General features: G+C 33.6%; 1 protein-coding gene and 1 long non-coding RNA gene across 3 annotated transcripts; one reads left to right on the forward strand and one right to left on the reverse strand.

The window, feature by feature from the left end:
- Positions 1–2,634: 2,634 nt before the first annotated feature.
- LOC107480759 (auxin response factor 3) lies at positions 2,635–8,098 on the reverse strand. 2 transcript variants are annotated; one of them, XM_016100928.3, is made up of 11 exons: positions 7,110–8,098; positions 6,753–6,809; positions 6,173–6,334; positions 5,838–5,922; positions 5,647–5,737; positions 5,396–5,560; positions 4,662–4,781; positions 4,503–4,578; positions 4,171–4,330; positions 3,203–4,078; positions 2,635–2,881 (listed from the first exon to the last, which is right to left on the reverse strand). In XM_016100928.3, exons 1-10 carry the CDS (start codon positions 7,449–7,451, stop codon positions 3,249–3,251), a joined length of 2,088 nt encoding a protein of 695 aa, XP_015956414.1. In that variant the 5' UTR covers positions 7,452–8,098; the 3' UTR covers positions 2,635–2,881; positions 3,203–3,248. The 2 variants fall into 2 exon arrangements, with proteins under 2 accessions (XP_015956414.1, XP_015956412.1); XM_016100926.3 differs by having other exon boundaries at positions 6,173–6,346.
- A 3,574-nt stretch (positions 8,099–11,672) lies between these two features.
- Positions 11,673–12,081, forward strand: LOC127745492 (uncharacterized). Its single transcript, XR_008006680.1, has 2 exons — positions 11,673–11,758; positions 11,988–12,081. It is a non-coding gene; the product is annotated as an uncharacterized LOC127745492 (long non-coding RNA).
- The last annotated feature ends 11,256 nt before the right edge of the window (positions 12,082–23,337 follow it).

A 23,337-nucleotide genomic window follows, 5' to 3' on the forward strand; every position in this document is an offset into this window, starting at 1 on the left:
GTGGTGGCGGTGGTGGTGAATGATGTTTGCGCATGTTGTTATGGCGGCGGAAAGTTGAAAACTGAGAAGAGAGAGAGAAAGAGAGGAGTTTGTTGAGAGTTGAGAATGAAAAAGGCGGGAAAAATATGTAATGTTTATTTATATAGAAGAAAGGCATCAAGTGGGAAAGCATATGCACAAGATTATAAGATTATTACGTAATATATAAGAGCAAGTGCGGTGACATGAATGAATGATTTCAATTGGATCACTTATTTTTCTAGCTTCAAAATGCTTTCACTTGGATTTTTTCTTTACACTCAAATTTAGTACTAAACAACTTTGAGGATAAGATGTAAGATACATTAAATTATTAATAATTATTTAGCACAGTATATCCAAATTAAACATTAGGTTTAATACATGATTTCAGAATTCCAACGTTTTTTTAGTCAGTCCATACTTTGCCCACGTTTACCTGCAGGAGGAAACCAAGAAGAAAGTCAAAAGAATAACAAAATTTCTAAACCGAAAAGTAAATTATTTTGGAAACAAAATAACAAGTTATAATCTAATCGGGTCTAAATTTGCTGCTAATTATGCTGCACAAGGTGTGAATGCCCCAAGCTTGGTAAGGCATATCATATCTTCCGGAGAAGCTCAATGACCCTAATCTTTACTCTTTGCATGTGAGAAACATCAGTCAAATTATTGTGCCACATTATTACACCGAAATTACACCCATTTTTCTTCGTTCTTTCTATATATATATTGTTTTGCACGTTGATTCAACTATTCATCAAGCTCACTTCTTTTTTAGATTTCCAAAAATACCTAATGCTAACACAATAGATACTATATTATCGTATTTGGACTCATTTGTAACACTATAGGGCCTGGCATAAGAATGTTTTATCCGATAAAGACTAATCACTTCTTCTTTAATAGTCCCTAATCACTGGATAGCAGTAGCGGAGCTTGAAACAAAATTTTGAGGGGATCAGATAGAAGATAATTGTTAACATACTTTTGATATGGACCCATTTAAGATAAATTCGTCTAACCTCATTTCTCTAATTTGGGTAATATTGTCAAATTTAAAGCTGTTTTATAGGGTCTCATTTCAAAGAATTAAGGTCAAACTCATCAGATGCAACTCTTTGAATTTTTGAAGGTTGTATTTCACTTTTTTTTTGTGATTCATTAAAGTAGAAAAACTATCTACAGGTGTTGATATTGTAAAAGTTTCCTTCTTAAATATTAGCCTTCCTCTCTAATATTTTTTATCATATAAAAAATTAAATTAAATAAATAGTAAAATATAAAATAATATTAAATTACATAAATAAAAAATATCTAATTTTTTTATATTTGAACTCAAGTAGAGGGAGTGTTGCTTATTGAATAGAGAGCGCGAAATGCGAATACATTCAGTTCAGTCCAAATTCAACAAGGTTTGAATATTTAAAACTAAAAACTATTGTGCAATAAAAATAAGAGATGAAGATTGAATTTTAGTATTTTAAGTCATAATAAACTATTTGAGCCAACTAAATTATTTTTTATTTTCTGAAGAAGTACTACTAATTTTTTTAACAAAAGTTTGAGAGGCCATGACCCCCTTGTCCTAACTAAGCTCCGCTCTTGCTGTATAGTTTTGAACCAGGAAATTGGGTTAGTACTAAAAACAGATCTTAAAATAGTAAATTTCGCCTACTAATAGATGATGATAATTAAATGTAATCTATTACTGTTAAATGTCACGTACCTATACACTAAAAAATAGTTACTAAATAAGTCATTTATATAGAATAAATATTAAAATATAAATTATACATTGAAAATAAATTCAATAATATATATATAACAATCATTAAAAAATCATCGCGAGTAAAGAGGAAAAACACGCTGATACTTACAGCGTACGAGAATTTTATAGTAGTAGTAATAACAACAACAATTAAATAATTAAAATTAAAATGGGAAAGAATAGTTTAATGAATTTTATAATCCACAAAAAATTGTATAATTAGATGACTGAATAAATGCAAAGGTGGTTCACAATTTGTGTAGTAGTGTAGTAGGTATCTGGACACAGTAGAAGAACCGCAAATTAAATATACTTCAACTGATTACTAAGCTGTTGTATGCACTAGGTGTCATTTTGAAATCATCACTCGGATGCATAGAGAAGGACAAGTATGAGAGAGATAAATTTCGGAAAAAAAATCATAAACCACCTAAGTTTGGAATTTATAGCTAAAATTAAATTTGAACAATGACGTCAACACAAATATCCTTATCCAGTGGCCTACTTTTGCTTGCATCACATCAATTCATGGTGCACAAAAAGAGTCTCATGCGACCCTTCAACTTGTTTTGCGTTACTGTTTAACACAAATTGATCGTGACATAAATGAATGCTATTCGATCATGCAGTGCGTCATGTTTTCATGCCATTCGACAAGGAAAAATTATAACACAAGCACAACTTTCTAATAATCACATAAACCTGTGGGTCTAACAAGATTTCCAGGAGTGAAACCAGGAAAGTAGTGACTCACGTGGTCAAAATGTTTTCATACTTGTTTATAGGGGGACATGCTCTCAAATCATACAAGTACAAAGAAGAAACAAGAAACCACCAAAAGTATATGAATCTAAGTCAACGTGCTTGCATGTTGCATCTCATGATATAGGTTAGAGTAAACAAAGATTAATACAAGAATCCGGTCACAGGATAATGGCCAAATTCAGGTACATGTCTATAAACATTTATTTTGGTACCCAAAATCCTAAATTATTATGCCAGACATTGCACTTTTGCTACATTTATCCCAGTGATCATCGCTAACATGCATTGTGCTTTCTTCTAACTTTGAAACCAATGCTGCAGTTGACCCTGCACACAATATGAAGGAAGAATAATTTAATAACATAAACTACATGCATAAAAACTCTTCTGACATTTTCAAATTAGTCCCAGTAAAGTTAACCTCAATATATGGTGCACTCACATTGTTAACGATCCATGCTTATTGTGATCTAATCAATGGCCGTTTCATAATTGTTACTGAATCCACTAATCATACAAGTCAAATACTGTGTGCTAACAATTCCAGGTAGTGAAGTTGTTTAGCATTTACCTACAGATTCTATCTTAAGACAAGTGCACTAGAATGACATATCAAATACAGTGTCTCATAGGAAAAAGATTGCTTACTTTTGAAGAGTTACTTCGGAATGTCTTGCACTTACGTGAATGCCCTTCATTGGCAATGTCTTGTAAAAGAAGGCCCAGAATTTAATTGAAAAGTGACTGTAGAGGGGTCAGTCTCTTCATTTGCAACGGGAGCACCCTCGGTTAGTGAAAAACCAAAGACTCTGCAGTTGCTTTTACATGAAGAAACCAGCTCTTGACTTCCTCTCGGCTCTGATCTTGAATCAGGTGAACGTGGACTACCACCCAACTGATCATGCAGATTTAAAAAAGTGAAAGAATTTTTTCCTTCCTGAGCTTTCCCATGGAAAGTTGTCTCATAAGATGGGAAGGAAGCATTCGTTCCACCATCAACTTCAGAAGCATATGAACCTCGTTGAAGTGCTTTACCACCCTTCACCTGATTAGCTTTGTTGCTATAATCAGAGTTTGAAACTGGATTAAATGCTTGCTGGAACATCAACACGGATGATGGAGATGAGAGTTGACCAGATGAAAAGGGTGCATGCAAATGAGAAGAATTGCTATTCATATGCGCAGACCATCCATTTCTGGACCTTAGCATCTGGTAACCATCAAAAGCTCCGAGGCGACCATTTCCATATGGTTGGCTTGGAAGTATTTCTTGACCTTGCAAGACCTTTTGGAATCGGAAAGATTCACCAAAGCCTATGCCATTGCAGGAAGCATCGGAACTCACTTGTGGGATTGTACCATGTCCTGCTGTGGTAAATCCAGGATAGCACCTTCTTAGTTCCGATAATTGGTGACACTGAGCATTAATACCATTGACAGGATTATTAACACCCAAAATTTCTTGACCTTGCAAGACCTTCTGGAACCTTAGTGATTCCCCAAAGTCTGATGTACTGATGCCATCTGTTAGAAGTAAATAACAACTTAAGTAGCTGAATATTGGACAAGTTAAAAACTAAACCAGATCAAAAGAAAGAAAAAAGATTGCTGCATACTGGGAACTGGAAATTCTAGCTGTACTGAAGGCAATCCAATCTTGCTCCTCTTCAAACCAGCTGTCATCAGGCTACTGGCAGTGGAAGCAGAACCTGATGGCTCAATCTCCCATGGAGAAACCCTGTTATGCCGTGTGGTTTCTAAGTCATCCCACCTTACCTACAATGATAAGAGAACTTATAGCTGCCATCATTTAAATCACTGAAGAAATGATGTCACATCCTTGATTAGTCCTTAAAATCCAGTAAACAAGAAACATGCTCATTTGTCAAAAGAGTTTTGTGAATGATAAACCATATTAAGCAAAGTAAGAATGATCCAAACAACATACCAGCAGGCATCTCCATTTTGATCCGGGCCATCTGACAGGATCAACATCATTAATCCCAATAATTAATCCTGTGATTCTGCCAAAAGAAGTCCAAATAAGATTTTCCATTGACAGGGTTGTCTAAGTTCATCAAAGCACAGGAACAAACCACAAACAAACCTTCGATCTGCAGCATCTTCGGTTTCAAAACGCATCCTGAACCTCATTCCAACTGAATATGAATAATCAAGGCTCTTCAAGAATTTGTGGACAGGTATGATGAAGTCTGATGAACTAACCCTACAAAGAAACAATTAATTATAGTAGACAATAATCAGATACCAGGCACACCAAGGCAGAAATCTTTAATGTTTAATAGTATATGGGGCCATTAACTTAATGAGCTGAGACTGAAGAAAAAGCAGGAATCTTATGTTGCTCGGCTAGATATATCAGAAAATACTGGTTGCGTAATAAGGTTTTGCAGAAGTACCAGAGGGTAAATAACCATGCTATTGGCAAAAGAAAATGAGAGATTTTGAATAATGATTGAATTTGAAACAGGGTAAATAAAAATTATAGTGACAAATTAAAAATTACAAATTGAGTGACATTCAAAAGGAGATCTTCAGGCGAAAAAGCTTAATGTATAAGCAGAAACAACTTAGAAAATTGGCTTCACAATTTCTGAGGGATGTAGCCAAAAACTTTACTGTAGCTTGTTTTAGTCTATAAAACCAAATCTCCTGTTCAGTTGTTCGTTTACTGTGACGATATGGGAAGATAGTGATCGAATGAATATCTCTCTAGTTGATATATAACTAAACATCCTTCTGAATCACACCATATAACTGGAAACTGAAAGTTTCCATTTCAACAACCTGGAAACAGAAGAGAAAAACCAGAAGAAATACCTTGGGTTATAGTGAACACTGAAGGCACATCTTGAAGACAGAGCATTAATCACTTCCACAGGAGTGCTATGATTCAACTGCTGGTGAGGGAGAGCTGAAAATTTACCATCACTTTTCAATTGACCTGCCCTACGAATTCCCAATCTCAGTTCACCATCTGCCCCCCTATCATGAAGTATAAAATGTTGGTTATGTCCTTCTTATAAAGACTAGTTAATATTCAATGTTTGGTAGAATTTAGATCTGAATACCTAAGAAACAGGACAGCATCTCCAGACACCAGCTGCTTCTTGTTCACAAATGCACTCCATCCGGTGGTAAGCAAATGCCTTCGTGGCTGCCCTGTTCAGACGAAACAGGAAATACTAATGAAATACACAAACAGCCACATATCCACAATCTCACTGTTTTCCTTAGAAAGAAAAGAGACACCATGACATACCCCTGTAAATATGTCGAAACTTCCATTCCCGGCCATGCAGATCCTTTGCTACAAGCTCTTGTGATGGCCTCTGTTGACTATAATCCTGAAGTAACACTGAGTTATAACTTATATTCATAATTATTCAAACTACGGATCTTACCTAATCCTAGGAAAATTGATGCCAGTTGTTATGATATATGAAAGAAAACTTCCAAATTCTACAACAGTGTAATTTCAATACATTTACAAGGGCTAGCTTAACATCAGTAGATATAAACAAAATGCTAAAAGTAGAATCAAGGAAACACTTGATCAAGGTCACTTTGAAGTGAACGTATCCTCATTATAATTACCAGTGGAGGAAAGCAATCTTCAGCTGCACGACGGGGAACCGAGAATCCACCATGAGTGCTGGTATCGGAAGCTGTCAGAGTCTTGCAAAACATGTGGGGTGTTGTTGCCTTCATCACAGCATCCGTGTCCTCCTCTTCACCATCAGCCTCAATATCCCCTTCCTGAAATTTTTGCTGTACTTCATATAAACAACAGCCAAGTTTATGCAAAATCAAAGTTTAAGAAGGGCACTCAATTTAGTACCAATCTCTTTTCTTTTAACTTTTATGATTATGTAACAATAGAATGTGTTTTATAGTTCCCTTGTTCAGTTCAGTTGTAAGGGTGTGTTAATGTGTTTAAATGACTACTAATACCATTGAAAGAGACACAGAACAAAACCTATAGCTATGTTGTGTACTTTTGACACCTTTGGATTTCAAAGACTAGACACTTGAGCTTTACCTTAATTAAGCAAATTCATGAGAATTACAATTATCACAATCTTGTCAATTTTACTTAGCCCCTTAGACTTAGGTACAGTATCGCTTTCCCTGGAAAGGAGCTGAACAAAGGTGAAAAACCATGAATGAGCCTCACCTCATTTTCAGGAACAAGCAAAACCTGGCAATACACTTCATCACTCCCTTCCTCTGCCTGCACACAAGAATCACAACGCACAAACATCACATTACACGTAAGAATTTCCAAATAAGACGAACCGAAAGCTCTCTATTCTACATGACTCGCCCTAAGCAGTAAGAAGCAGAGAGGCCACTGGGTAAAGAACGTTCATAAAAATTCAATCCTTGTTTTTTAAATGAAAAAGTATAATTTTTTGATACACACACTTTGACCCCCCATCAAGCAAGCAAAACCCAGATAAGATACGACAGAAAAATAAATCAACTTCACTACAAAATAAAAGAACAGAGAGCAGAAGAAGATAGTACTGACATGGAGCTTAACATCGAGAACGCGACAGAACACATGGGGTGGGATGCTGTTATTGTTGTTAGAGAGAGGAAAATCGTGAAGTTGCTGCTCAGAGTGTCCCTGTGGGAAGTACACAACAAGAGTTCCCTTCTTCGGCAACGAGATCATTGAACCTGCACACGCGTGCCACAGCTCCAAACACACGGAGTTAGAAGAAGAACCAGGAACAACCGGAGCTGAAGCTGAAACAGAAGCAGTGCTTGTTCCCGAGTGCGAGGAGGAAGAAGATGGAGAAGCAGCGTAGGAACCATACGACGGCGTTTCATCGTCCTCCGTGGTGTTGAGATCAATCAAACCCGCCATGAGAATTAAAATTTAAAAGAAGAAAGAAAAGAACTTGTGAACAATGGTAATGGAGTAGCAAAAGGTACCAACTTGGAGTTGAAGAGTTGGCGTGGAGAAGAAGAGGGAATGGGGAATGGAGAGAGGGATTTGAAAGAGAAGAAGGGTTTCATTTCATTTCATGTTCTCATGATGGGTACTGCATTTTTTCAGAGAGCTAACTTTGGCATTTGCTAAAAAGAAGCTGACCCAATACTCCCAAAAAGAAAGAAAGAAAGAGACCCTCTCTCTCTCTCTCTCTCTCTCTCTCTCTCTCTGATGAATTTCCTTTTCTTTCTTTCTTTTTTGGGTTCTTTCTTCCTTTTACTTTTGTTTCCTGGCTTTGAATGAATGAGTGAAATGGGGTCTCTCTCTCTCTTGGGTACCATCAAATCATGCTTTCATTCCCATTTATCTCATCAAAATCCTTTTTTTTTTTCATTATTTTATTTACTCTCTTTTAATATATTTTGTTTTACTTAAATGTTTTATTTTGTTGGTTTGCAGGGTGAAGCAGCAGGAGGAGCAGTGGTTGCAGCTGCTGCAATGCTGAGACTGTTGGGTGTGATGTGTGGCAGAGAGAGACAGAGAGAGAAAGAAAGAAAGAAACAAGCAAGAACAATGACTGTACTGTAGACTGTAGTAGTAGTAGTGGCTCATGCATTTTATGAGAGCCTTTTATTCAATTTTCATTGGTGAAAGGGCCAATTACAAAATATCACAAAATTAAATAAATAAAAAGAATGTACGGCCTTCTCCCTGTATTTCCGGGGGGATGTCTATTCTGTCCCCTTCTATTTCACCAAATCTCACTCTTATCCCTTCTTCTTTCTTCTTCCTTTGCCTTACTCACTTACTGCTTAGTAAAATCAATGCACTACTTTAGATTACCACTCATTAGCTCTGGTTTTCGATTTCGTTCTCCCTCATATGATTATGCTTCTTGCCAATGGCCTTTGATTGTGAATAGATTTCCCATCATTTTTAGCACAGGAGACTAGGAGAGTCTTTGTTTTATATTTTAATATATATTTTACTTTAATAAATAATTTTAGTGTATATTTAATATAATTAAAAATAAAAATATTTTTTATTTTTGTTAGTTTGAGTAAAAGCATTACAAAAATATTTTATGCACGCCAATATAATATCTGACATTACTTTAGAATTCTAATATAATTGTTTTTGATAAAGTAAAATCTGATTTTATACGTGCATTACATCTAATTATATATCTGAGTTAATCTTTAAAATAGTTTATGAGGATAATTGTATACATAATTTCAAATAATTTTTAAAATTTTAATTACATTAACTAAATTTTAAAAAAATATATCACGTTAATATCTAATAGCACTGGGAATCAATCGATTTAAAAAGTTAAGGAAAAACATAATGTATTTTTATCATTCTCAATAATGTAATTAATACAATGGAGATCTTAAATACTTTCTTAATGTAACTAATTTCAAGAATTATTTTAAAATTTAAGCCTATATAATATTATAATTGCATCATAATAACAAAATCATGAACATATGTCTATACAGAAACGTAATGCAAGCATAATGATAATATTGTTCTAGAAAATCTAAGTTGAACCTGAATAATTTTAAGGCACTCCATTACCACTTCTATGAGAGACAAGTGCAAGATAAGTGAGTTTGGATGTGGAAAGTTGCATGCTGTTTTTGGGAAATTCATCCTTCATTTTGGAATTTCTGCCTACCCAAGTTTTGACTTTTCCTTTAGGGTCCTAACTATTATTATTAGCTAGTTTCTTAGAACGAAAGTAACGGCTAATCCTGGTCCCTGTGCCTAACCAATTAGAGAACTGGCAAAATGATGATCAACATATCTTTATGCTTTTCATAGTTTAGACCCTCATTTTTATATATATAGACCTAACCATTTCAAATGTGGAGCAGCTATTTCATATCAGTTCTTTTTAGGCCAACCTTTTTACAATTTTGGAAAATAAAAAATTCATATATAAAATTTATCTTTAAATGTTTTTTATTAAATAAAGACTATTGTATTTTTTACTAAACAAATATTAACATTTTATTTTGTCATACATTATATGAAAAAAATAATTAATTTAATTATTTGTTGAAATTGAAAAAGCATTTAAAATATATAATCTGTCATTCTATTTATCATGTCTAATAACAGATTACTTTTTAAAAAGAGCTGCATTATTCTCAATTTTGCTAATACTCACACACACAGACTAATTAATAAACAAGATTACAAGAGTATTTATCACTTAATCAATTATATGTTAATTTTGTTGCCTTGAATTAGGTGTCCATGCCTAGCTACCTCTTTAGCTTGTGCCTCCCTACAAAGAAAACTTCTATACTTTCTGCTGGGATTATTAATTATTTAATTATCTGCTCTTATACTTTCACACTGTTTAATTAACTAGTATTCTATGAATTTCTCCATTATATGCAGAAAAAGAATTGAACGTGGTTGCGTTCAATACCATTATAAAAAAACGTTAAATATTGTCAGATTTATGATTAGATTTAGCATCGAAAGTTAACGATGAATTTGCCGATAAATTTGACAATAAATTTATCGAGTAAAAGTATTACCATCAGATTTAATTTTTCGAAATAAATTTGCTAGAAATAATTAAAAAAAGGAAAATTGGCGTGCCAAAAATAATTATATTTAATGGACATACTGTATACTATATTTTACTATCTATTATGATATCATGATCACAAAATAAATCTTTTAGCATATTATTATACGCCTCTAGTTTAACATTAATAGTGTATCTATATATATATATATATATATACTGATCCTGAAACTGATCCTGAAATTTGATATTCAACATTAAAAAAATATATATATATATATACTGATCCTGAAACTGATCCTGAAATTTGATATTCAACATTAAAAAATTTCAATACTGTTAGTTGACATAGTTTATGTATGATGTTAGAAATTAGTTATATATTGAATTTTATTAATTTAAAACTTTGAATTTTAATATTTAATATTATATGTTAAAATTTTAAATAAATTTTTTTAAAAAATTAAAATTTAAGTTTGGTTAAACCCATTGGTAACTATTAATTTAATTACTAATAATAAATAATATATTATCGTCAGATTTATCGGGAGAAAAATTCAACAGTAACAAACTTCAAGAATTTTATCAATTAAAAGTTTATATCTGCCGTTAAATTCGTCGATAATTAGCGACGGACAAAAAAATCTGCCAATAAATAATTACTGACGAAATTTATACCGTCTAATTTCTGCTAAATCTGATAATAAATAGATTACCAACAGGTTTTTTTAATAAATCCGACAATATATGACAACTTTTTTACAGTGTACAACAGCAAACTAGTTTTAGGACAATAAGACATTACTTTAAATAGAGAAAAGCTTAGTATACAAGCGATTAGGGCTTGTAACTATTACAAGTTCATTAACGCCTAATCCACTAAAACGTACTGCAACTCGTACGTTACTTACACGCGCTATACAAAGATCCCGCGTTTGTATAACTACCAAATTTAAAAGATTTGTTTCCTTCTTTGTTTTCTTTCTTTTCAAATTTCATCGTTCTTCTTCTCGCGCGTCTTCCCCTGATTTTTCGATCGTTCTTTTCCTCTCCTTTCTCATTGGTTTGTTCTTCGTCATTGACGTTAGTTTTTCTTTCTGTAATTCCAGCTTCGTTTTGACATGGTGTATTTATAGTTTTTGACATGGTGTATTCTGCAACCTCTCTCTGTTGTTGATGACCAGTTTATTCCGAAGGTTAGAATGACCTTTACCACCCTTGAAGATGCTGGAAAATTTTACAGGAACCACGCCAAGGTTGCAGGTTTTTCTACAAGAGTTTCGGAGCACAAATAGGAAGGGGAACGAGATTAAGAATCAATTGATTACATGTAGCAGAGAGGGAAAATGAAACTCTCATAGCAAAGACTCATTTGATAGGAATTGAAATGATTTTCTGCTAAACTTTGGTCTTGTGGACAACAAGTGGCTTTCATGTAGTGTTGGGTTAAAATCTGCAGCAGAGGTGTAAATTTAATTTTTTATCAGGTGTATTTATAGTCTGTGTTTGGGTATATTATGCAGATCTCTACGCAAACCGTCATATATGGGTTCCAATCTATCTGGATCTCCACTTCATATTATAGTACCTGTAAATCAGACATTTTGAATACACTAGAGAGAGTTTAATTAATTTTGATCTTGTGGACAACAAGTGGCTTTCAGGTAGTGTTGGGTTAAAATCTGCAGCAGGGGTGTAAATTTAATTTGTTATCGGGTGTATTTATAGTCTGTGTTTGGGTGTATTATGCAGATCTCTATGCAGACCGTCATATATGGGTTCCAATCTATCTGGATCACCACTTCATATTATAGTACCTGTAAATCAGACATTTTGAATACACCAGAGAGAGTTTAATTAATTTTGGTCTTGTGGACAACAAGTGGCTTTCAGGTAGTGTTGGGTTAAAATCTGCAGCAGAGGTGTAAATTTAATTTTTTATCGGGTGTATTTATAGTCTGTGTTTGGGTGTATTATGCAGATCTCTATGCAGACCGTCATATATGGGTTCCAATCTATCTGGATCACCACTTCATATTATAGTACCTGTAAATCAGACATTTTGAATACACCAGAGAGAGTTTAATTATGGAAAAAAAAATTTACTTATAATTGGATCAAATATATTTACACCATGTGTTCAATTTCTTAGAACAAGAAGATCAATAAAACCTAGAAGAACATAGAAGAATAGTAAAACATAGTTCTTCGATTTCGAAATCAGAAACAGAAATGTGAAAAATGTACAAGATGAGTAAAACAATAACGTACCTTGAATAATATTTTGTTGATGGTTTCTGCTATTATTCGCGACGAGTTCAAATGTCTCTTCAGTTTGGAATGTTGCTCGAAACTTGAGGATTTGTGTTATCTTTGAAGGAGAAGAGGAAGAGTGAGCCATAACGAGCGGTTTTTTCGAAGCGTAATCGTTCGAGTGACGCGCGTGAAATTGACGCTCCATTTAAAGGGAGGGAGTGCGCGTGGATTAAACCTGAGTTGGGCCAACTTGTAAGGATTGTATGCGTTATTTGCTTGTATGTGTAGCGGGGCCCCTTTAAATAACCTACAAAAAAAAATAGATAACACACAAAGAAAATGATGTAAAGATATATATTAGGCAAAAATTATAAAACTGTTAAGTTTTGATAGTTAAAATTAAAATTAATTTTATGGATTCTTAAATAGTGAACATTATTATATAACAAGCTAAGTCATGAAGATGATACTGCTGTATTCTACTTTTTTCCTTGGTGTCGGTAACATTAATATAATTGATATCTTACTTGTTTACTCTCTTAAGAATTTGAAACTTCACTGTGTTATAGCCATATCCACCCTAAACTCGAAATCTACCTTAATTTGATCACTCAAGTTGTGTCATCACCTAAATTATTGGCAACTCATAACAAATCATTCTAGTAGTATTACTCTTCAGTCTTCACAGACAAAACTTATTATCATATCCGTTTTTTCATGCAATTCATTTTGGCGGCATATATAATTCAAACATATTCATATTCTACTACACTACTTAGCATGGTTTTTTATTTATTTTGAACTACTGATGCACTTGCGCTTAGTTCATTATTTATTAAGTGATGATCCACGTTCTACATACAATTTATTCACGAAATTCAAAATAAAGACATGCTGCTATAGTTATATCTATTATATAATGAAAATTAATTAGAATATATATACCTTTTAGTTTTATATTTGTAAAAAAAGAAAAAAAAAACCTTTTTCTATTTTTAAAATTCGAACAAAAAATATCATGGTTATAATATAAATATTTACTACCTAAACTAATGGGTAAAAAACATAATTAATAAACCGGCTGAAGAAAAAAATTACGGAGATCCTTTACGTGAAGTTAATAGTTGATAACCGTTAGATAATTATTTAGTCAAATTAAATCATCTAATAATTTTTGACTATTAACTTTATATAAATATAACTGTACGTGAGTTTTACCTATTAATAATAATAAGAAAAAATATAGGTAGACAATGAAAATACTAAATAATATGAACAATGGATATATCGGATGTTATCAATTCACTAGGTGTGCGAATGATTATCTTAATATTAAAATTTAGGTGGATAATTTGAGAGTGTAGTGTATTTTTACTTTATTTGACCAATTTTAAAACTCATTGTTCATATTGTTCACAAAAATTACCTAGCAAAGTCCAATAATAATAATAATAATAATAATAATAATAAGGAAAAGTGTGTTTGTTCGTGACAATGTAACTCACAACCGACAGTCACATGCATGGCATAAATTAAATAATAATGTGGAAGAGAAGAAACAAACAGAATTGAGAAACACAGTTAAATGTTCACTTTCAGTTCGTTTTCAATGTCCCAGGCTATATCCTAATAATGCACAAAATTGTTCGGAGCAACACAGCATACACAGTGTACCAAAGTTCTTCCTGAAAAAATCATGCATTATTACTATCCCACCAATTTTTTTATGAAAACATTAATTTATTATTAATCTATATATATCATGCAATAATCAAATAAGACACGCCTTTATTTTCCAGTGTGATAGACTTTACTGAAAATAAAATGAAAAAACAAAAAAAACAAAGCAAAACTAGGAATCAAGTTAACAATAAAAGTAGCATCCACATATAAAAATGATGGAGACAGACAAAGAATATGAAAAAGCAAACAAGACAAACACAAAACGACCACAAGTGTGTCAATTCAGACCATTCAAAGCTTAGTAAACAATTGATTTTTAATTACTTTTGATTCTCCTAAAGTACTCTTAGTATTCATCACAAATATAGCCCTACAATCAACTGATAAATTAGCCAAATGACATTTCAATAATAATAATAATAATAATAATAATAATAATAATAATAATATAAAGTATAAGAAGCTAATTTTGTATGAAAAAAGAAGCAAAAGAGATTTCTTCAAAATTGAGACGCAACATAAATAAAGAAGCAAGTCAGAACAAAGTTCTGTAACAAACTCTGTACAAATTGTATCAAACTTCAAAATTTCAGCCCTTTTGAATTCAGTTTAACTAAGTATTTTTTAAATTGTTTTTTATTCAGATTTTTATGACATTAATTAAAAAAAATAAAACAAACATATTTAAATAGATTTAATATTTTTTAAATTTAATTATACATTCAAAAAACAAATTAAATAAAATTAAAATTTAAAATTTTAATTTTAAAATTCCATTTTAATTTTAAAATTTTTAATTTCTAATACATCATAATTTAAATACACATCCAAAAAATAAATTAAGTAAAACTAAAATTTAAAATTTTAATTTTAAAATTTCCAAATCAATTTTAAAATTTTAAATTATTAACACATCCTAAATAAAAACTCTAAAAAAATACCAGATTTCAATGATCTAAATAGTTAATGCCGTAAAATCACAGAGCTGTACATCGTCCGTCGCCTTCCTCCTCCTCCGTTGACGCTTCATCCTCCGTGCCGCTACGTCCTCCTCCGCACCGTTGTCCTCCTCCTCCGCGCCACTGCTGCAGTCCTCATCCGTTCCGCTTTCTTCTTTGGCGCTCATCCTCGTCGCTGCTCTGTCCTCCTCGTCATCGTTCCTCCGCATCGCCACTTCCTCCATGCTAGAAATGCGTCTCAGGTATTTAGATGTGTCTGTGTTCAAATTTTTTTTACGCATTTTCTGTCATCGTTGCTCATCTTTTTATTCTGTACTGTTGGTGGGTCCCCAACTTCAAGTGGGGCCCACACAACTTAAAAAAAATAAAAATAAAATAAAATAAAAAAACAAAAGTGGCTTTAGCCACGAAGAGAGAGTGAGAATTGTGTCTCACTTTTGAGAGAAAAGGAGAACGAAGCAGGGGCTTCGACGGCGAGAGAGAAGAAGAAAAATTTGGGGGAAAAGAGTATGACTAACTTGATCACATTGATTTGGTAAACTTGCTCCATTTCTTATGAAATTTTAGTATGTTATTCCTGGTGTAGAGATGAACATTAGGATATAACTTATATGTTGTATTGTCTTCTCTTTTCCTGATTTGAGATACCTACTTTTGTGGAGGGCTTATGTTAATTCCACCAGTTTTGGTGATGTATTTTGTTGATTGTTGAGATGCCCTAGTGTCACTAGGAAGATTGTTTGTGTACCCATTATTCTGATAGTGGAAGATTTTTCTGGACTAGGTCCCGTGGGTTTTTTGTCTCTCTTTTGGGGGTTTTTCCACGTTAAAATTCTGGTGTTTGATTATTTAATTCCTGCCATTATATTTGTTGCTTGGAGTATCTTTGGTGTTGCCCATTTAATTGCACAGGTTGTGGAAAAATTATTTTTGGTGCTTCCGCTGTTAGATAGGTTCTTGTTTTTGAACCTTTATTGAGTTTTTTTCCCAACAAAGTGGTATCCAGAGCTTTGGTTGTTTATTTCTGTGCTGATTAAATGGAAGAAAATACTCATGGGCCGAATATGGTCAAATTGAATTTCCAAAATTATTAAATTTGGAAGACCCTCATGGAAGACATGTTGTATAGTAAGGACTTGTATGATCCTTGGAGGGATAAATCCAAAGGTACTAAATCCGATGCTGAATGGAAGAAACTGAATCGGAAGGCAGTTGCTTTGATTAGGCAATGGCTTGATCTTAGTGTGTATCCACATGTTGACACCGAAACGAATGTTGAGAAGATGTGGAACAAATTGAAGGAGTTATATGAGAGAAAGAATGTGCAAAACAAAGCATTCTTGATTAGGAAGCTTGTCAATATGAAGTATGTTGAAGGTAAATCAATGCCGGAGCACTTGAGTATTTTTCAGGAGACGGTGAACCAACTGACAAATAATGAAATCACTTTGAATGATGAGTTGCAAGCCTTGTTGTTGTTGAGCTCTTTGCCTGATAGTTGGGAAGTTCTGGTTGTGACACTGACTAACTTAGCTCCAAAAGAAAAGTTGACATTAGCAATGGTTAAAGAGAGCATGTTGAATGAAGAAGCCAAAAGAAGAGAGCGAGGTTTGACTAATGCCTCCTCACAGTCAGAAGCACTTGTTTCAGAGTCACGGGGGAGAAGTCAAAGTAGAAAACCTCACAGTTCTGACAGGTCAGAGAGTCGAAGCAAGTCAAGAGGAAAGTACAAGCCAAGAAAAGAGTTCACTTGTCACCATTGTGGCAAGCCGGGGCATATCAAGAGGTATTGTAAGTTCTTGAAAAGAGAACAATCAAGGGGAAGAAACGAAGACAAAGTAAAGATAGTGATAAAGAAACTGCTGCTATTGTTTATGAAGATGTTCTTATCACATATGATGAAAATTATGTAAATCTTATCTGTGATGATTCCACTTGGATTATGGACTCTGGTGCCTCATGTCATGTCACTCCGAGACGTGAATTTTTCACTTCCTATACTGCTGAAAATTTTGGCAAGATCAAATTGGGAGATAAAGGAGTGCGTGATATCATTGGTATGGGTGATATGTGGCTTGAAACCACCATGGGATGCAAGTTGCAGTTGAAGAATGTTAGGCATGCACCAGATATGCGGTTCAATCTCATTTCAGTGAAGGCATTGGATCAAGAGGGGTATTGCACTTCCTTTGGTAGTGAAAAATGCAAGGTTACCAAAGGGGCTCTCATTGTTGCTAAGGAAGACAATAGTCTCACTACTCTCTACCGGTTGCAAGCAAAGTTGTGCAAAGAAGATGTGAATGTAGCTGATGATTCCTTTTCTGATTTGTGGCATATACGTCTTGGTCACTTGAGCGAGAAAGGACTAAGCGTCTTGGCCAAGAAGCACTCACTTCCAGTAACAGGTACAACTTTAAATACTTGCACTCATTGTTTTGTTGGAAAGTATGCTAGAGTATCATTTCATAATTCTGGAACTCATAGGAGATCACATGTTCTAGATTTAGTTCACACTGATGTTTGCACTATGGATGCTAAGACACTAGGTGGTGCATCATGTTTTGTTACTTTTATTGATGATTATTCTCGAAAAGTGTGGGCTTTTGTTTTGAAATCTAAAGACCAGGTGCTCGGAATCTTCAAACACTTTCATGCAAGTGTTGAAAGAGAAACAGGAAGCAAATTGAAATGTGTTCGAGCAGATAATGGTGGTGAATACAGGGGTCCGTTTGAAGAGTATTATAAAGGACATGGGATCAAGCTTGAGAGTGTTCGGCTGCAGGGCTTTTGTTCACATTCCAAGAGATAAAAGGTCTAAACTTGATGGAAAGTCAAAACAGTGTATCTTCATGGGTTATGGTCACGAAGACTTTGGTTACAAATTATGGGATCCGGTGAGCAAGAAGATAATTAGAAGCCGAGATGTGATTTTTCTTGAAGACCAAACTATTGAAGATCTTGAGAAGACAGATAAGCCAACAGTAACTGTTAGACATTCTGTTGATGATGAACCTGGTCCTTCCACTAGACCTCCTGTTGATGGGGGAGATGTACAAGTTGATAATGATGGTGATGATTTGCATGATGAACCTACACCTCAACCTGAGGTGCCAGATACAGAAGTTCCACCTGAACCATCAGTTGAGCATGAATTGAGAAGATCTACTAGAGAGCGTCATCCTTCTCAGAAATACTCTCCTCATGAGTATGTGATGAACACTGAGACTGGGGAGCCAGAGAGCTACCAGGAAGCTATGTCTGATAAACATAAATAAGATTGGTTGAAGGCCATGCAAGAAGAAATGAAATCCTTGCATGAGAATCATACTTTTGAATTGGTGAAGTTATCGAAGGGTAAGAGAGCATTCAAGAATAAATTGGTGTTCAAGTTGAAAGCGGATGAAAATGTCTCACGACTAAGGTACAAAGCTCGATTGGTTGTGAAAGGCTTTGAGCAAAAGAAAGGTATTGATTTTGAGGAGATTTTCTATCCAGATGTGAAGATGTCCTCTATTCGAGTTGTGCTTGGATTGGTGGCTAGCTTGAATTTAGAGGTTGAACAACTTGATGTGAAAACTGCATTCCTTCACGGTGACATAGATAAAGAAATCTATATGGAGCAACCAGAGGGTTTTGAGGTTAAAGGAAAGGAGCACCTTGTATGCAAGTTGAAGAAGAGCTTATATGGGTTGAAGCAAGCGCCAAGGCAGTGGTACACGAAGTTTGAATCCTTTATGGAAGGTCATGGGTATAGTAAGACTTCTTCTGATCATTGTGTCTATGTTAAGAAATTCTCTGATGATGATTTTATAATTCTCTTGCTTTATGTTGATGACATGTTGATTGTTGGTCATGACACTAAGAAGATTGAAAGTCTTAAGAAAGACTTGAACAGATCCTTTGCTATGAAGGATTTGGGTCCTGCAAAGAAAATTCTTGGCATGAGTATCACTCGTGACAGGAAGAATGTGAAACTGTGGTTGTCGCAGCAGAAGTACATTAAGAAGGTTTTAGAGAGGTTTAGCATGAGTAATTCCAAACATGTTATTACTCCACTTGCTAGTCATTTCAATCTGAGTTCGCAGCAATGTCCTACAAGTGAGAAAGAGAAAGCGGAAATGAAGAAGATTCCATATGCATCTGCAGTTGGCAGTTTGATGTATGTTATGGTTTGCATCAGGCCGGATATTGCTCATGCCGTTGGAGTTGTTAGTCGGTTTCTCTCTAATCCTGGCAATGAACACTGGCAAGCAGTGAAGTGGATTCTCAGATACCTTAATGGTACTTCCAGAGTTTGTTTATGCTTTGGGAGTGGCCAACCTGTGTTGGATGGTTACACAGATGCGGATATGGCTGGGGATCTTGATTCAAGAAAGTCTACTTCTGGTTATATGATGACTTTTGCAGGGGGAGCTGTGTCGTGGCAATCTCGGCTTTAGAAATGTGTTACTTTGTCTACTACATAGGCAGAATACATTGCTGTTGTTGAAGCTTCTAAGGAACTCTTGTGGATGAAGAAATTCCTAAGAGAGTTAGGCATCAATCAAGAGAAGTTTGTGTTATTTTGTGACAGTCTGAGTGCTATCCATCTCAACAAGAATCTGACGTTTCATTCTAGATCGATGCATATAGAGGTGAGGTATCATTGGATACGTCAAGCGCTTGAGATGAAGTCATATGCACTTGAGAAGATCCATACTGATGATAATGGTTCAGATATGATGACTAAGAGTTTACCTGTAGTGAAGTTTGATTCCTGCAAAGAGAAGGCGGGCTTGGTAGAGCAGCCTATCCCCACTTGAGTTGGTGAAGGGGAGATTTGTTGGTGGGTCCCCAACTTCAAGTGGGGCCCACACAACTTAAAACAATAAAAATAAAAATAAAAATAAAAATAAAGAAACAAAAGTAGCTTTAGGCACGAAGAGAGAGTGAGAATTATGTCTCACTTTTGAGAGAAAAGGAGAACGAAGCAGGGGCTTCGACGGCGAGAGAGAAGAATAAAAATTTGGGGGAAAAGAGCATCGCTATCTTGATCACATTGATTTGGTAAACTTGCTCCATTTTTTATGAAATTTTAGTATGTTATTCCTGGTGTAGAGATGAACATTAGGATATAACTTATTTGTTGTATTGCCTTCTCTTTTGCCTGATTTGAGATACCTACTTTTGTGGAGGGCTTATGTTAATTTTACCAGTTTTGGTGATGTATTTTGTTGATTGTTGAGATGCCCTAGTGTCACTAGGAAGATTATTTGTGTACCCATTATTCTGATGGTGGAAGATTTTTCTGGACTAGATCTCGTGGGTTTTTTGTCCCTCTTTTGGAGGTTTTCTCACGTTAAAATTCTGGTATCTGATTATTTAATTCCTGCCATTATTTGTTGCTTGGAGTATCTTTGGTGTTGCCTATTTAATTGCACAAGTTGTGAGAAAATTATTTTTGGTGCTTCTGCTGTTAGATAGATTCTTGTTTTTGAACTTTTATTGAGTTTTTTCTAACATGTACAAAATCCTTTTTTTCCTTGTGAACAATAATGAAATAAAATGGCTTGAAGAGATTCTCGTATATCTTGTAATGTTAATGTGTTTTGGATGTGCAAATTCTGAATTTTGAATGTATTTATGTTGTTTTCTCAATTTTGAAAATGTATAGTTGATAATATCTACATAATTCTAATTAATAATGTTTTTATCTAAAAAATAAGAATGTAATTTAATTAAAACATAATTAAATAATATTATTTAAATCAAAACATTAACCAAAGACTAAAATTTAAATGGATGAGTAGCATATTTCCTTTGAATATGAGGATCCCCATCAAAACCGTGTATTATAGGTGTTCACGGGTCGAGTTGGTTTGAATTTGAGGTGAAATTAGAACCGAACTAATTAAATTATAATTGGTTCAAATTACGTGGTTTTGTGTATGTATCCGAACCAAACCAAATTAATTAAGAAAAACATATTGGTTTGGTTTGAGTAATTGGATACTCGATAAAACATAAATACATAAAAAAAGAAAATTTTTATTTTAAAAATTCTGTAAATATAACAAACATGTAAAATCAATAAATAAGTCAATAATATGCTAACAATAACAAAATACCCATAACAATCCACAATTATAGCTAAATACTTAAGTCATTATCATAATCGAAAGTCTAAACACATTAAAATCTAAACTAGAGGTATCCAAACAGCAAACACATTAAAATCCAAACATATTAAACACTAAACACATTAAAATCCAAATATATTAAATACCAAACACATCAAATTCCAAATACATTAAAAACTAAAAACAAAACTGCAATATAAATCATCCTTCAAAGTCTTCACTCGATAATCTTTCATTCTATCAACCAAACATGTTCAAAAGAGAAGTTGTGACCTTCAAAAAATCAGCATATAATTAGCCAATGTCAATACATGAAATTGATTAATTGAAAATAATTCAACAAACAAATAATTGGTGAAAAAATATTAACCTCAAATTGTTGTAAACAACATCAACTCCAACAACTTGATTAGATATTGTTAAAGCTAAAAATTCTACTTTAACACTACATTAACAAAAAAAATTGAACAAAAAAATTATCAACAAAAATAAAATTTGAACAGAAAAATTAACGCTTACCTGACCGGAGAAGATGACCACCACAGATAGAGGTGACGGCATTGTTGACGAGTAGATGACGCCACATACATTGATGCACGTTGGACGAAGCACGCTGCTGGAGAGGACGACGTTGATGAAAGACGAAGACGTTGCTAGAAAAGATGACGCTAACGGAGAAGACGATGCTACCGCTACTGGAGAATACGATGGAGAAAACAATGCTGAAGGTCACAAAGACGATGATGCTAACAGAAACAACACTAATGGAGACGCCGACAGAGAGACAGATGTCGTGAGAAAGTTGCTGCCAATTTGGTTGAGTGAGTAAAAATGAGGTGGTCAGAAAGCTATGCTAGGGTTTATACCATAGGTGATTGTCGCTGCAATGTGTTTAGGTTAGAGTTACTAGGTTAGAATCAGTAAAAGACATTTATATATTTTAAAATTATATTTTATTCATTTAATTAATAAAGGTTTGGGTCTACATGTTGGTTCGGTTCCGCATCTCATAACCATTACTTGGATTAATTATTAGAAAGTGTCATCAGTTCGGTTAGGATTGTACCCGATTACCTGTTGATTTCAGAACTAATTTAACATGTACCATCCATAAATCGCCGTTAGATATAGCAGTTTATGAGGAAACAATTATGTATAGATGGATTATTTGTACATTATTATTATTATTCAAATCTCTCAGATAGGTCAAGGTAGAGTGAATAGAAGGATCTTAAATTACTCTATTGTTAAAAAAATTCTAAAAAAATGTGAAATTTAATAATTAGACCTGTATCAATATTTTTTGGCAAGATTAAGATAATTATAAGGAGAATTTTAGTATACAGAGCAAAAATTGGTACAGATTTAAAGATTTGTCTACACCACACTTTCTAAAGCCACACTTTAAACCGTAACTCTTCAGAAAGAAAAGCGTCACCTAATGGAAAAAAGTAAATTAGAAGATTTAAGAGAAGAAATAATCAAGTTATCAAAATTAATAGATCAAAAATTAATGATTTTAACTAATGTTAACTGTAATGACACCGAATTCTTAAAATCAATACAAAATGATTTTTCTCAAAATCTTTATTTTACTATAAGTTTTATTGAAGGACTTCAAAAACCTGAAAAAACTTATTTTTCACACGGAATTTCTAAGAAATGTTACCATGGAAATGATTCCCCACATCTTTATCATACTTTTAACCCACAATTAAATTCTATAGTAGATATGCTTGAAGAAATATTAGTATCCATAAAATTTCAAAGAAATAAAGAAAAAGAAAATCCCAAAGAAGAAAATTTTCAAAATATAATCAACATAACAGATCTAAAAGTAAAACCACCACTAAAATTATGAATATTGAAGAAAAATTAGAAGAAGTTACAATGCTTTTCAAACAATTAAAAATGGCTCAAGAAAATAATATTATGGAACAAGGATTTCAAATAGAAGAAGAATTAGTAAATTCTAAAAATATAGAAAATGAAGAACACATCCTAGATTATTCAAGTGACGAAGAACCAGCAATTCCAATACAAGTAAAAAATAAAGCTGGAACATCTAAAGATAACCAATTTCAATATAAATGGGAAACATGTTTTGATAATTATGGTTTTAAAAAAGGGTTTATAAATAAAGATTCAAAATATACAAAAATACCATCAAAGTACGTTCCTAAAATCCAGGAAATGGAAGGAGAAAGAATGCTTGATTTAGACTGCAAAAAGAACGAAAAAGAAATTTTCGAAAA

This window comes from Arachis duranensis, chromosome 3 (genome assembly GCF_000817695.3).
Source record: "Arachis duranensis cultivar V14167 chromosome 3, aradu.V14167.gnm2.J7QH, whole genome shotgun sequence".
In the NCBI taxonomy this organism is placed as follows: Eukaryota; Viridiplantae; Streptophyta; class Magnoliopsida; order Fabales; family Fabaceae; genus Arachis; species Arachis duranensis.